Genomic DNA, 16,861 nt, shown 5'->3' with positions numbered 1-16,861 from the left:
TACAGGCTATAGATTGCAGTGATCATTTACCAGAAAAGTGTGATTAATAAAGTAGTTAGTGGTTTTGTTTATTTTGTTTGCTATCAGCAAGTAGTCACTGTGCTTCACCAGGGCCATCTTACCTGTATCGCTAAAATAAATGAAATAAAAACTAGATTTTTCCAGCTTAATTGATCCTGTAATAGTCAATCCCATGATGATTTTTTCTGACTTACCATGACTGGCAAAGACCAAGTTTTTCTATGATCTTGGGTCTGCTTGAAGTTTCATTGCTACTCTGATGTTGTGTATGAACTGCTTTGTGAGTACTGTGTAAGGAAGTTCAGCTCATTTCTCATTCTTTCTAAGTGGGTTATTTTCTCTATTTCAGGTGGTACACCATATCCAGGAATGATGGTTGACTCCAACTTTTATAATAAGATCAAGAGTGGGTACAGGATGACAAAACCAGAACATGCTTCTTCAGATGTGTATGTTTGCAACTGATGTGCTGTGGCTTCCAGCTTCTACAGAAATTATTTTTGAATAAGTATTCCAAGTCTTGTATCAGACAGCTAAACTCTTGCTTCCTGTTTCAATCTTCCTCCATGTAGCTATGACCTGATGGTGAAATGCTGGAACAGTGAGCCTGAGAAAAGGCCTTCCTTTACACGCCTGGCTGAAATTATTGGTGGTTTATTACCAGAAGCCTACAAGAAGGTAAGCCCTTTTTGCACTATTGACAACAGCAGAATTTTAATGCATAGTTGGTGCAGTAATCAGTAAAGAAAGTACTTCAGATTCAGTATTCTTAAAATGAAATATTGCTCACCAGATTACAAGTAAGAAATGGATAGGGAAGGCCACGCAGAGCTTATTAACATTTTCAGAAATGCTATCAAACCTCTTCCTTCTGATATTCCATGTGGAAGTAATTTCCTACACAAGCGAAGCCGTCCTGTAACATGCCCTACTATTGCCATTTAGTGGTAGAATTGTACCTCCAGATTCCATCTTTGCAGTTCCAGCTTTGTAAGTGCTGTGGTTCTATGGTAGTTTGCAAACTGATAATTTATTTGTGATAATGCAGAATAAAGAATTCACTTATGAACTAATTTCATATCTTCTGCTCTTTGAGTTATATAGATCATGTCAAATTTCCAAAAGTTTGCCAATTAGGGATAAAGACAAGTGCAACTACCTCTATCCACTCCATTGAATATGAAAACAATATATAATGGTAGTGTGTCCAAGCAGATAGAATACTGCACAACAGGATTAATCATGCTGTATAATAGACATCAGTGATGCCAAGTTTAGATTGGCTTAACCAAGCTACCGAAGCCTGGCAGGCTCCAACCATGAAAACATATGTAACATGGAAACCATGGTAACAGGCCCTCCAGTCCACTAAGTTTGTGCTGACAATCAAGAACTTGTCTACACAAATCGTATTTTATTCTCCACACATTCTCAATGTACTTGAATGAAATTCACTGTCAAAGGGAGTACATGCAAACTCTACATAGACAACTTGGAGGACAGATTCTGGATCACAAGGGCTGTCAGTCAGCAGTTCCACTAGCTGCTGCCCATGTGTTTCAGGTTGATTAAATCAGCTTGAAAAACATCCTCAGGCTTGGTAGGGTTCAGCATAGCCGTGGTTGGATCAGATCAGATTTTAATTTTGTTCCCAAAGAGATCGCTAATCTGGACACCACAGAACGCAATAGCTCTTTTTTGATGTTGTTCTCTATGATATTGTTGGACATCTCCCATGAATAGGTGAATAGAAGGACTGATAATTTATATGCTGCCCTTCATTTCAAGAATTTACTATCAATGAAGTGGTTTTGAAATGCTACTGTAAGAAACAAAGGAGTTAATTTGAGCACAGTCTCACAAAGTGACAATCTGACAACATCATTTATTTTGGTGATGTCGATTGGGGAATGAATATTACAGGGATAATTTATCTTCTCCCCTTCAAAGAATTGCTGTAGGATCTTTTATGTCTACCTCAGAAAGCAATTAGTGTATTTCTTTGGAAAACTGGCAACTCAGGTGTTACCCTAAGTTTTGGGGTTCAGATCTTTTGGATTTGAATTTACCCAGAACCATATGACAGTGAGGTGGGCATGCTACCATCAGAACATATTGACATCTGCTGCAGAAGCTCATTCTAAACTTCCTATTCAAATCTTCTAATTAGTTTTTCTTTGTAACTGAACAGAGCTACAAGCAGATGAATGATGATTTTCTGAAGAGTGACCATCCAGCTGTTGCTCGCATGCGGGCAGAATCCACCGATCCTTATATTGGAGTTAACTACAACAATGAAAATAAAAAGAAAGACCGGGAGAGTGGATTTGATGAGCAACGGTTAAGTGCTGACAGTGGCTACATCATCCCACTGCCTGATATTGACCCAGTCACAGACAATGACCCTAGTTCTTCAAGGAACCGCCATAGGTAAATCTACCTTGAGGTGCAACATGTTCAGTAAAATCCTTGCATGGTTAAATCTATTGGATGTGGGCCTCTAGCGATTATGTAATTAGTTTAGAAGTCTAAAGGTTCAGATTAATAATCGTGGCATGAATTCAAGTTCCCCAATCTCAGTGAGGGAAGCTAAATACAATGAATGTAATAAATCTGGAATTAATTAGATAGCATACCAGTGGCTATTAAACTACTGGAGTGTCTCCAAAATAACAGTTATCCAATTAGGTAAAATACCTGCTGTCCTTACATTATCAAACCTACATGAACATGGTTGATTCTTAGTTGAAATGGTTTGCTGAGCTCTTGTTCAATAGACTGTAGATGTTTAAGAAAACAGCCTACCTACCACATGGGGGATTTGGGATGGGGGATTACAGTTTGCCATCTCAAGTGGTGCGTGCTTTCCATGAATGAAAGGTCAATCAATTGGAACACTTTCTCATTGTTAATATTGCTTCTTTCACCAGACTTAGTAACACCTCACAGGTTGGTAAAGGACAACAAGCAGAAAATTATCCCCTGTTTGAGGTATTAGAAAAGAATTTAGTTTTCTAAAATGCTCTATATGTACTGAATTGGACTAAGCGCAATAGTAGATTATTAACATGAATAGGCAATACTTGGTAGCTTAGTTAGTGATGCCAACGTGAAGAATGAAAAAAATAATATAGGATAAAGAGAATTAAAAGTCGTGCATCCTGCCAAGTAACATTCCAAAAAGACCAAGGGAATGTGGCCATGAACTCAGGGAAAATGATATATAAAAATGCTCAAACAATGCTTTAGTTGCATGGCACCTTGGTTAGACCTCAGTTTGGAGTATTAGGTTCTGTTTTTGAAACACATTATAAAAAAGCTATGTGGGCCTTGGAGAGATTTACCAGACTGACACTGAGCATTAAAGGAGTTGACGGTGGGATTTTAAACTTTAAAATCTATTTACAGTTTTAAAAATGACAAACTGATTTGATTGGGCACAAACAGACCAATAATTCTTTAGGGCTGGGAACACAGAAAGGGAGACAAAAGAACAAAATTTAGAGCTAACTTATTTGAAACTAAATTCTGGAAGTAATGTTTCTTATGTGGAACAGAGCATATAAAGAATTCTGTCATGAAAAATGCCTGTTGGCTACTAGCTGAGGAATAGATGGAGGGGAGGGGGAGGTTAGAAAGATAGAGAAAGCATTAAAAACTCAAAGGAAGCTTTTATGACTGAAAATGATAGATTTTTATTAGGTAGGGGGTCAATGAGTATGGAATGAAGACAGCTAAAGAGTATGTTATGAGTCAGGTACACTGTAGTAGAATGATGAATCAGGCAGGAGTAGCTGAAAAGCTTTTCCTGTAAGCAAGTGTTGGAGGAAACAGATGGAAGATTACTTGTGGGCAGAAGTGTTTGGGGGCAAGTCAAAAGTACGCCCTGTCTGACAGCATTAATAACATATTAACGTCAACTAATAAAGAGCTCTTGGAAAATTTTGATGTGCATTATATACAGATAAAAATGCATGTATCCAAACTGGCAGCTTTTAATTCACAGGCGATCCATTACAGACACTGATTGTAGGTCAGATCTGACCTTTGGTATTTGGTTGCTTTAATATTTACGTCAGAACTTCTCAGCTCCCTTATTGTTTCTGCATTTAATAAATATATGCTGAAGGTTTTTACACAAAAACTTACAGGGAATTTTGCTGAAACTTGTTCTCCCAAACATGCCTGTCAACTCTCCAGTGATTCTCCTCTCACTATCCACACTAATTGCTGTATACACTAGCCAATTAATTTCCCACCCAGCTCATCTTTAGGATGTGGGAGCGTATTAGAGTAGCACCAGGGTAATCCACATTCAAAGGGAGGACATGCAAGCTCCGCGCAGAGAAAAGCAGTGGTCAGGATCAAATCTGAGTCCGAGTGTTATCTGATGTGGATGGATAGGTAAAAGCAGACCAGGAAGACTTGATGGTGGATTGGGTGGTCACTCTGGAGGAGTGACCTCCCAATTATGGCATGTCACTTTATGGATCAATGCAGGCCATTCTAGTTTATTACTCCACTGGGGTATTTGCATATATTTTTAGCATTTTTTAAAAAATAGACCTTTTTTCTCTTTTAGTTCCCAGACATCTGAAGAAAGTGCAATAGAGACCGGTTCCAGCAGCTCTACCTTTATAAAGCGAGAAGATGAAACCATTGAAGATATGGAAATGATGGATGATGTAGCAATTGATCCTTCAGACTTAGTGGAGGACAGCTTCCTGTAACCAGCTTTATTGTGGGAAAATAAACTTGCCCTATTCTAGACATGACCTTCTCGATAACCACTTACTGAGGCATGCCCAAGCAGAGAAGCTTGAGGAGGGAATTTGATGGTACTTCTGAAAGTGAGGCCAAATTGGAAGGATATCCTGGGACCAAGATATGATTTGTATTATAGTACATATCATATGTCTATTTCAGTGCATTATTTTTCTATTACGGTACACTCTACAGTGTTTATTTCAGGGTGTATACCCACTGCTATTCCTCTGGACTAAACATAATGCTAAACAGAGTTGTGTGTTTCAAAGACTTTGCTTCATCATAAATGGTCCTATATCTGGATATTTGATCACATTTATCAGACTGCTTCATATGCACATAATGATAACCATTATTAAGAATGTATGCTGTGTACTTAATGTTGTACCATATCATTTATATCTACATCAATAGATAGACAATGACTTTGTCATTCTCCAGGTGGGTTACAATCAGTTGTTTGTCATTGTTTTCAGATACCAATGCACATCTTCACTTAAACAGGCATTCTTTTTAGTGCTTACTTTCTAATTACAAAGGACTTCTATTTTTTGCAAAGCACAATTTTTTGGGAGTAACTACCTGTAAAGAATGCACTGCATCTATGCAAGATCCTACACTTGAATATTTCAAATATTTGTGTAAACTCATGAAAACATTACAGACGTGAACTACAACCTACATTGAAAAGCTAAGAACTTGGAATCCACAGTTATAACTCAGTTTGTGGACTGAGCCAACATATCAACTGACTTGTTTGTCGTTGCAACCTTTTGGAAATCAAAGGATTTGCAGAGCATGGAAAACTGGTATATTTGAGCCAGCTGTAAATGACCTGGTGAATTGTGGCAAAGACATGCCAACGGTTATGAAGAGGAGTTACTGAAGAAAGTTCTCTTCAAAGTGAACTAAAAGGAAAAGCAAGCCGTTTCTTTTGAGCCAGGATTTGAAGGATGAATCTGGTCGTGGAGAGCCTTGGTTAAATAGTAAACAAATTATAACATTTCTTTATGGGCCAAATACCACAAATACTTCTGAAGTTTAAGGAGGATGCCATAAAGCACAGAATTCCATTATGTAAATATTGTAAATTCAGTCTTACTAATGTGCTGAAAGTCAATTCAGTTTGAGGTATCTTAATTCATTAATTGAAGTGATGATATGATATTAAATTGAACTTGGCTATCATCAATAAGGGAAGGACCCTTTACATTTTCTGAGATCCCAGGCTGGAGGATTGAAATGTTTTACAAAACTGATGTCTTTACCATACATTAAGGATCAGCTTTGTACTGAACGAATCAGTAGTGACGAATTCTATTGTATGGTTTTCTTGTGCTAAAGAACATTAACATGTATCATTTAATGGAAGTAGCTGGCTTAAAAATTGCTGCTTGAATTTGATAACTAGTCAATATACTATTTGCTAACATTTGCAAACAGTAGATACCTGACACAATGGAGTCATTGATTACTTTTATGAAAGTAAGCAAATGTCTTTATAAATCATTCATAATCTGGATTAAGTTTTCTGATTTTTTTTCTGTATATGTGTGTGTGTATATATATATTTATATACACACACAGACACAAAATTATCATAAAACCTTCCAGGGATGGTATTAGTTAAAAACTTCTGAAAAAAATGTTGAGAACTCAAACTACTAGCAACATTAACTTAGCTACTTCCTAAACTATCAATGCAAAACTTTAAGCACATGGTTAAAGGTGAACACAGAAAATGCTGGAAATAGTCAGCAAGTCAGGCCACATCTGTGGGAAAGGAAATGAAGTTAATGTTTCATGTGGAAGACCCTTCATCAGACCCTGGAAAGAGAGAAATGAAGCTGGTTAGGCAGCTGAGAGGGAATGTCTGTGACAGGGTAAAACCTAGACGACCATGGGGCTAAACTGTAAACAAACATGTCTGATCACTGAGTGAATGGGAGCAGTTAGAGAGAGAGAACAGACAAAAATACACGCACACACAAAAGAATGTAGGAGTTATGAAATGCAAATATAGAATATCTGACAGGACAGGTTGGGAATAACTTCCACTCACAGAGGGGTACAAAAGAAAAATAAGGGAAAAAACAACAAAGAGGTTAAGCCAATGCCACAGGTGGACTGAATGATACAAAGAAATCAAGCTACCTGAAGCTGTAGAATTGTTCTATCCTCATTTCCATCTGTTCCTGCTCTGCATTTTGTACCTCCTACAGTCTTTTGTCTGTGTTCTCATGCCCTTGTTTATATTATCACCATGATCACCCTAGATTGACTCTTTCAGAGACCTACCCTCACTGCAGCTTTATGAGCTCCTTTCTTTCCCAATATGATGAAGCTGTTCAACCTGAACCATTGACTCTGTTTAATCTTCTCTTATAGACAGCCTGATATGCTCAGTAAGTCAAGCATTTTCTTGTTTATAATTCAAATTTAGAGCAAGTTCCATTTAAAAAAATCATTAACTAATAAGTTTTCCCACCTGGATGACATCATTTAAATATTGTCATTGAGATGGGCTTGGAGCCTAGTAGGGACCAGTTTGGATGTTGTTTGGCTTATTTCTGACTCAGTGAAGACCACATTTGTGCTTGTATTTTTGATTGAGCAAAGTGCATTACTGAGCCTCTCTGCTCCAAGCTATTAGCTGTTAAGGCATTAACATATTATACATTCCATGGCACATTGCAGTAGCTGTATAGAGTAATATTAGAAAATATGTATGAAGAGAAACTGATTACAAACCACTTTTTCAATTGCTTTCCATTGGTAAGTATTTTGTCCTGATATTGGTAATACTACATACTATTTCCTGCTCAAATCAATATTAGAGATCATAAAACACTCCATATCTAACAATAAAACAAGAACAAACATATTAAGAGACTATTGAAATTCATGAAAATTCATTTTCTATAAAATGTATGATAAAATGTAAAGAAAATATTAAGTAACTTTGCAGGCTAATATGTTCAGTGTTTCCATTCAGAGATGGATTTCAAATATTAAATGAACAAGCTAATGAGGCAGATCAAAATGATGTAGCATTGTCTAGGAATCATGACTTTTTCTTTGAATGGTTTGAATGTTGAATATTATCCAATGGTTCTACAAAGTTACCAGGCACATTGGATATATATGATGATGTTATACATCATTTCTGTATATATATACATATATATATGTGTATTTCAGTGTAGTCAAATGAGTTACTGCCATACATTTATGAATAGCTGTATCACTGCCTATGTTTATATTTTTGACTGTGATGTTAGCCACAGAAACGTTACATGTTGCACTTTTGAATGTCCTAAAAGTTATATTTTAAAATGTAAAAAAAACGAGATGATTTCAAAGGGATTGAATTGTTAATGTGTATCTGGATGCGTATGTGGGTTGAAGTTTCAAACATTTTATTATGACAAAATTACGCAGTTTTAAATACTTTTTTTAAAAAGAATTACTTTATGTTACATCAAATACACATTGTCTAAACCAGAATTTCTATTTCAATAAATTCAGATGAATTTAGTGACTGAGATTGGATTATCCTTCCCTCATTTCTTTTTACAAAATTGGATTTATTGTCATGTGCTCAGCTGCAATGAAAAAAAAAACTTGAAGCAGCATCATAAGTGCAACCATTGTCTGTGGATCTCATAGGTGAGATCCTTAGGTGTTGTTGGAGCTCCAGTCATCCATGCAGGTGCATTGTATTTTGTCACACTTCTGCCCGTGGCTTATAGATGGTGGAAAGTTTTGGGGAGTTGAGAGCTGAGTAATTCACCTCAGTAAATCTGTTCTCTAACTGGCTTAAGTAGCTAGATTACTTATGTGGGGCATTTCAATGGTGCTTTGAATGTTGATGCTGAGTCCTTGGTGAAATTAATGCTACTGAATATCAAGGAATTAGTTGGTCTTTTGCTAGAGATGGTTATTGCCTAGCACTTGTAATTTCTGAATATAACTTGTCACTTATCACCTGATATCTTAATTTATCCTGGTCAAGCAGCAGCTGACTGTTTAATTATGAATCACCCACAGACGTCTGTTGCTGATCAGTTTAAAACCTCATGAACAGCCCAGCACAGTGCCAGAAAGGTAAAGGAGACAAGTAATTTGGGTCCCTATTGGCAAAAGATTAGTGATGTAATAACACAATTGAACATCTTAAGTGTATAAAAAACAGGAGTGAAGGTTCAGGAGTCTTTAACTAGAATCAAGGAACCTTACAGAACATCGAAGGCCTTTTTGCTTATCCCTGAAACAAACGATCTAATTGTTTCCATTCCTTTTACACCCTAAAAGTATCACTGTTTCAAATGCCAGTCCAATTACCATTTGAAAAAAAATACTTATTCTCCTGCTTTGATCACTCTTTTGGACACTGCATTTCATATCGTAACCGCTCTCCCCAGCTCTTCTACCAGTTAACTTCGAAAAAAGAACATAGAACAGTGCAGTACAGAAACAGGCCTTCCAGCCCACGATATCTGTGCTAAACATAATGCCAAGTTACTTTCTGCCTGCTCGTGATCTATACCCCTCCAATCCCTGGATATGTCTTTCCAATCACCTCTTAAATGCCATTACCTTATCTGTTTCCACCACCATCCTTGGTATCACTGCCATTCTCTTTGAAAAAAACTTGCCCTGTGCATCTCCCTTACACTTTGTCCTTCTCAGCTGTAAGCTATGACCTGTAGTATTTGACAGTTCTAACCTGGGATAAAGAGTCTGACTGTATACTTTATCTATGCCTCTCAGGTCTTCCTTCAGCTACCAACACTCCAGAGAAAACATTAAAATCTTTTCCGGTCTCTCCTCATAGATAATATCCTTTAATCCAGGCATCATCCTGGTAAAGCTCTTCAAAGTCTCTACAATAGGTCTACAGCAGATGCAATCTCAATTGTTCTTCACACAGCCCTGGATCACCTGGACAATATGAACACCGATGTCAGGATGTTGCTCGTTGACTATAGCTCAGTGTTACATACCTCATGGATATCTTGTGACTGTCTTATGACCATAATGTAATTGAGTATCTTATGAGCATGAGGTAATGGTCATGTGATGGTGGGGTGATGTAATTTTCCCGCCAGTGTGAGATCAAGTGATGACATGTTCACCACGGGTAAAAAAGGGAGACCCCTGTGGTGACACAGCTAGTTTTTCCTGTTGAGGTTTAAGTTTAGTTCGTTATTTAATTCATCAGATACTCCGTTATGCTGCGTATTAATCTCATGATGCAGTTTCATTTTAAAGTGGAGTTCTACTTTCTATCGTAAGTAGTATTGGAGAGTGAAGACCTTACCAAAGTACAGGAATTCGCCAAGTCGAGTAAAGCTGATATCGTTTGGCGGTTTTGGAGAAGATCAACTTTTATTGAATCTTCGTTCAGGAAATAGTGACCTGTATGAGATATCCTCTGTTAAAGCAGGAAGGATTGCACAGTGTCTATTCTCCAGAAGAAAAGATCAGTTCCTTTAAACCGTTTTATTTCCGTCATTGTGAATCCTGTGGACAAGGCAGGTTCTGGCTGGGATCAGCAGTAACGTCACGTCTTCGAGGAATTCTTTGCTTCAGGAAAGTCCTAATTGACTGTATAAATCTCTTGGACTTTCGAATTTACCATTCTAAGAACTGTGTTTGAATTTACCACTTTAAGACCTGTTTTCGCATTTACCCTTTTAAGAACTGTTCCAGAGTTGCCGTATAGCAGTTAACTTCCGGTTAAATTAGTCGTTTGAATATTTTTCACTATTGTTGAGCAGAGTTTAATAAATATTTGTTTGTTTTTATGAAACCTGACTCAATTGATATTCATTGTTGCTGGTCACGTGACATAATTTGGGGGCTCATCTGGGATTGTTCCAATTTTGAGCTTAACTGCTTGTTTAATTATCAACCTGATTTGGAAAAGGGAAATACCAGATTCTTTTGTTTGATTGGTCTGTGGGTGGTATTCGGCAGCAATGAATATTGACGACTTTATGGAATCGCCAGACCCGGAGTTTTTGGCGAAGGCGAGAAAGGGTGTTGTATCCGAGATTTCTAGAAGGTTAGACCTTAAAAGAATTACGAAGGTTACAACAAAGCCAGTAATTCAGAGAAAAATCACGGCACACTATAAGGAGTTGGGTGTTTTTGATGAAGAAGTGTTAGATATGTTTCCATTGAGTAATCTAGAGATGCAGTTACATAGCGAACAAATAAAGTTAAAGCAATTAGAAGCTGATTTGGAAAGAAGTCAGTTAGAAGCCGAAAATTAACAGAAGGAATTCGAGGCTAGAGAAACCCATAGGAAAAGGGAATTTGAAGAAAGAGAAACAGAGAAACAGAGGAAATTTCATCCAGAGATGGAGAAATTAAAGTCCGAGAATCAGTCCTCTGGTTCAAGGAAACAGTTTGTTGCTAGTTGAGAGGTTATTTTGGCTCCTTCATTTAGTGAAACAGAAGTGGACAAATATTTCCAACATTTTGAAACTGTGCTCTGAGTTCAGGGTGCCGAAAGATAGATGGCCAGTGATGTTACAAAATGTAATTAGAGGCAAAGCACAACAAGTTTATACAGCTTTAACTGCTGAGCAAGCACTTGATTATGATATTGTGAAGCAGCATGTATTGAAAGCGTATGAACTGGTTCCAGAAGCTTATATAGAAAGGTTCAGAAATTTGAAGAAATCTGTGGAAAAAACTTACGTGGAATTTGCCTACGAGATCTCTGTGTGTTTTGAGAGATGGGTTTCCTCTAAAAATGTGAATGGGGAATTTATAATAAATTCAAAGAGTTGATTTTACTGGAGGAATTTTAAAAAATTACTGTTGAAGTGAGGACATACTTAAATGAGAGGGACCCTGCTACATTGCAGGAGTCTGCTAATTAGCTGATGAGTATGCTTTAATTCATAAGAGTAAATTTTCTCCAGGTAGAACTTTTAAATGGGAAAATAGCACAGAGAGTCAAGGTAAGCCAGAAATTAAATCTGAAGTTAGTGAGAAAGGTAAGGATGAAGGGAGACATGTGAAGGAAAGACATTTTGGTATTATTTGTAATTATTGTAAGAAACCTGGACATGTAATAGCTAACTGTTTTCGATTGAAAAAGAAGGAAGCAGTCCCAGATGCTTGTGTGCAGCATATTGAAACACCTGTAAATCCACAGAGTTCGATAAATACAAATGAAGCTTTGTCAGAGTCTGACCAAGTTAAGAGGGGATATGAACATTCTATAACCGAAGGATTTGTATCCTTGAAAGAGGGATCCAATCCAGTACCAATAAGAATCCTTAGAGATACTGGAACTTCTCGATCACTTATATTAGACAGTGCTCTAACGTTTAGTGATGAATCTGACATTGATGAGGTAAACTATATAAGAGGAATTGGGAGTGTCCTTATGCCTGTACATTTGCATTGAGTAAATTTACCGTCAGGGTTAGTTACAGGGCCTGTTAAGGTAGGACTACAACCCAGTTTACCCGTGAATGATGTTTCTCTATTGTTAGGGAATGACTTAGCAGATGGGCAAATTTTTCCTGAAGTGCATTTGACAATAAAGCCTATTTCTGAGGAACCACAGAGGGATTCTAACACAGATTCTTCCTATGTTGTAACCCGAGCTATGGCTAAAAGGACTGAAGTGCAGGATGGGTCTGTTATCCATGACTGTTCAACTCGGGATTCAAATTTTGAGGATGTGTCAGAAACTTTCTTACCTTCATTATTTGATCATGATTATTGTAGTAAGTCTGACCATGGAGATTTGTCTTTACCTCGGAAGGAGATGATAGCAGAGTAGAGTACAGACCCTGAAATTATCAAGTTAAAGGAACAAGCTCTTCCAAATAGTGAAATTGAGAAGGTGCCATTAGGATAATATTTTGAAAAGGGAGTATTAATGAGGAAATGGAGATCACCTACAATTCCTGCAAGTGAAGAATGGGAAGTTAATCACCAGGTAGTAGTTCCTAAAGTTTATCAAAATGAGATTTTAACTATGGTTCATAGTATGCCTTTGGGTGGCCATCAAGGTGTAAAGAAAACTATGAACAAGGTTTTTAGACATTTTTACTGGCCCAGTTTAAGAAAAGAGGTAGTGATATTTTGTAGAACGTGTCATACTTGTCAAATTGTGGGTAAACCTAATCAAGTTACTCCAGTGGCCCCACTGCAACTGATTCCAGCATTTGGAGAGCCATTTTCCAAAATTATTATAGATTGTGTAGGCCCATTGTCAAAAACTAAAACTGGACATCAATATTTGCTGACCATTATATGCACAGTGTCTAGGTTTCCAGAGGCAATGCCTCTTAGGAATATAACAGCCAAAACTGTGACAAAGGCTTTTATAAAATTCTTAATTTATTTTGGGTTGCCTAAGGAAATACAATCTGATCATGGTGGTAATTTTATGGATTGTTCCAGCAGATAGTTTATAAATTGGGAGCAAAACAGATTACCTCATCTGCATATCATCCAGAATCGCAAGGAGCCTTGGAGAAATTCCATTCTACCCTTAGAACTATGATTAGGATGTATTGTGTGGAAAATGAAAAGGACTAGGATGAAGGCGTGCATTTATTACTTTTTGCAGTATGGGAGGCAGTGCAGTAATCATTAGGTTTTAGTCCTTTTGAACTTGTGTTTGGGCATAGAGTTCGAGGACCTTTGGCCTTGTTGAAGGAACAGTGGATTAATAAAGAGGTACATACTAATTTGCTGGATTATGTTTTAAAATTCAAGGAAAGATTATATAAAGCTTGTAGCTTCGCCAAGGAAAATTTAAAATTGGCTCAGGAGAAAATGAAAACTTGGTATGATAAGGAAGCTAGAATGAGGTCATTTAAATCTGGAGATAAGGTGTTGGTTCTTTTCCCGATGCAAATGAACCCATTACAAGCTAAATTTCATGGTCCTTATGAGATTAAATCTAAAGTAAATGATGTGGATTACGTGATAACAACCCCAGATCGAAGAAAGTCAACACAGCTGTGTCATATAAATAAGATACAACCGTATTATGAGAAACAGTCTGCTACTATGACTGTTGTGGTCAATAATAATGAGTTTGATCCCATTGGGAACATAATGGATGATTCATCTGAATCTCATTTTAAACCCAACATTATTTCTGCCAGATTACCAAAATCAACAATTCTGGAAAATAGTGATGAGAAATTAGCTCATTTACAGCCAGAGCAGAGACAGCAGATGAAACAGTTAATTTTTAAATATAGGGATTTATTTCCAGATGTTCCTAGAAGAACCACCGTAGCTTCGCATGATGTAGATGTTGGAGATGCAAAACCCATAAAACAACATCCATATCAGATGAACAGGGAAAAATGTGAACTTACTGAACAAGAATATAAGTATATGTTAGAGAATAATATTATTAGACCTTCTAATTCGAATTGGAGTTTACCGTGTGTTATGGTGCCTAAGCCAGACGACAGTATTCGATTTTGTACAGATTACAGGAAGGTGAATGTTGTGACAAAAACTGATGCATATTCAGTCCCTAGGGTAGATGATTGTGTGGATAAAATTGGACAAGCAAAGTTCCTTACAAAGATTGATTTGTTAAAAGGTTATTGGTGTGTTCCATTGACGGATAGAGGTAGAGAGATTTCTGCATCTGTAACCTCATCCGGGTTATATGAATATAATGTACTTCCCTCTGGGATGAAGAATGCACCAGGTACTTTCCAGTGGATGATTAATTCTGTGATTCATGGGGTTAAAAGATACAGATGCCTATATTGATGATTTAGTTACAAGAAATAATACTTGGAAAGCACATATTACTGCGGTGGAGAAACTATTTGAAAGACTTTCAAAAGCTAACTTAATTATTAACTTAGCTAAAAGTGAATTTGGTCATGCCACGGTGACCTACCTTGGTTATGTTGTGGGTCAAGGAAAATTAGTTCCTGTTCAGGCAAAAGTTCAGGCAATTTTAGAGGTACCCACTCCAACTGGTAAGAAAGCTCGCAGAAGATTCTTGGGAATGGTAGGATATTACTGAAAATTTTGTAAGAATTTTAATAGACAATAGACAGTAGATGCAGGAGTAGGCCATTCAGCCCTTCGAGCCAGCACCACCATTCACTGTGATCATGGCTGATTATCCACAATCAGTACCCTTTTCCTGTCTTCTCCCCATCACCGCTATTTTTAAGAGCTCTATCTAACTCTTTTTTTAAAGAATCCAGAGAATGGGCCTCCTCTGTCTTCTGAGGCAGAGCATTCCACAGAACCACAGCCCTCCGCGTGAAAAAGTTTTTCCTCAACTCCGTTCTAAATTGTCTACCCCTTATTCTTAAACTGTGACCTTTGGTTCTGGACTCCCCCAACATCGGGAACATGTTTCCTGCCTCTAGCGTGTCCAATCCCTTAATAATCTTATATGTTTCAATCAGATCCCCACTCATCCTTCTGATTTCCAGTGTATACAACCCCAGTTCCCAGTTGCTCCAATATTTCAACATATGACTGTCCCGCCATCCCAGGAATTAACTTCGTGAACCTATGCTGCACTCCCTCAATAGCTAGCATGTCCTTCCTCAAATTTGGAGAACAAAACTGTACATAATACTCCAGGTGTGGTCTCACCAGGGCCCTGTACAACTGCAGAAGGACCTCTTTGCTCCTATACTCAACTCCCCTTGTTATGAAGGCCAACATGCCATTAGCTTTCTTCACTGCCTGCTGTACCTGCATGCTTACTTTCAGTGACTGATGAACAAGGACTCCTAGCTCTCATTGAACTTCCCCTTTTCCTAACTTGACACCATTCAGATAGTAATCTGCCTTCCTGTTCTTGCCACCAAAGTGGATAACCTCACATTTATCCACATTAAACTGCATCTCCCATGCACCTGCCCACTCACCCAACCTGTCCAAGTCACCCTCCCCTCCATTCTCATAACATCCTCCTCACATTTCACACTTCCACCCAGCTTTGTGTCATCTGCAAATTTGTTAATGTTACTTTTAATCCCTTCATCTAAATCATTAATGTATATTGTAAATAACTGCAGTCCCAGCACCGAGCCTTGCAGTACACCACGAGTCACTGCCTGCCATTCCGAAAAGGACCGATTAATCCCTACTCTTTGTTTCCTGTCTGCCCACCAATTTTCTATCCATGACAGTACCTACCCCCAAAACCATTTGCTCTAATTTTGCACACTAACCTTCTATGTGGGACTTTATCAAAGGCTTTCTGAAAGTCCAGGTACACTACATCCACTGGCTTTCCCATGTTCATTTTCATAGTTACGTTCTCAAAAAATTCCAGAAGATTAGTCAAGCATGATTTCCCCTTCATAAATCCATGCTGACTCGGACCTATCCTGTCACTGCTATCCAAATATGTTGCTATTACATCTTTTATAATTGATTCCAGCATCTTCCCCACCACTGATGTCAGACTAACTGGTCTATAATTGCCTGTTTTCTCTCTCCCTCCTTTCTTAAAAAGTGGGATAACATTAGCTACCCTCCAATCCACAGGAACTGATCCTGAATCTATAGAACATTGGAAAATGATTACCAATGTGTCCACGATTTCTAGAGCCACCTCCTTAAGTACCCTGAGATGCAGACCATCAGGCCCTGGGGACTTATCAACCTTCAGTCCCATCAGTTTACCCAACACCACTTTGTGCCTGATGCAAATTTCCTTCAGTTCCTCTGTTACCCTAGGTCCACTGGCCACTATTACATCTGGGAGATTGTTTGTGTCTTCCCTAGTGAAGACAGATCCAAAGTGCCTATTCAGCTCGTCTGCCATTTCCTTGTTCCCCATAATAATTTCACATGTTTTTGTCTTCAAGGGCCCAACTTTGTTCTTAACTAATTTTTTCCTCTTCACATACCTAAAGAACCTTTTACTATCCTCCTTTATATTTTTGGCTAGCTTACCTTGGTACCTCATCTTTTCCCCCTGTATTGCCTTTTTAGTTATCTTCTGTTGCTCCTTAAAAGTCTCCCAATTCTCTGGCTTCCCACTCATCCTTGCTATGTTATACTTCATCTCTTTTATTTTTCTACTGTC

At 37.8% G+C, this 16,861-nt stretch overlaps 1 protein-coding gene across 4 annotated transcripts in view; it reads left to right on the top strand.

Annotated features, from left to right (window-relative positions):
- The window catches only part of pdgfra (platelet-derived growth factor receptor, alpha polypeptide), a 51,326-nt gene extending 42,417 nt beyond the window's left edge, over window positions 1–8,909 (top strand). For all 4 annotated transcript variants that reach the window (XM_063043126.1, XM_063043127.1, XM_063043128.1 and 1 more), the window contains 4 exons: window positions 371–470; window positions 594–699; window positions 2,213–2,451; window positions 4,604–8,909. In XM_063043126.1, the coding sequence (XP_062899196.1) occupies window positions 371–470; window positions 594–699; window positions 2,213–2,451; window positions 4,604–4,751 (593 nt within the window). In that variant the 3' untranslated portion in view covers window positions 4,752–8,909. The remainder of the gene's footprint in view (window positions 1–370; window positions 471–593; window positions 700–2,212; window positions 2,452–4,603) is intronic.
- The last annotated feature ends 7,952 nt before the right edge of the window (window positions 8,910–16,861 follow it).

Source organism: Mobula hypostoma, chromosome 3, assembly GCF_963921235.1.
Source record: "Mobula hypostoma chromosome 3, sMobHyp1.1, whole genome shotgun sequence".
Taxonomy (NCBI): domain Eukaryota; kingdom Metazoa; phylum Chordata; class Chondrichthyes; order Myliobatiformes; family Myliobatidae; genus Mobula; species Mobula hypostoma.
Note: the sequence above shows the minus strand (reverse complement) of the source record. Positions and strands in the feature narration are given on the sequence as shown.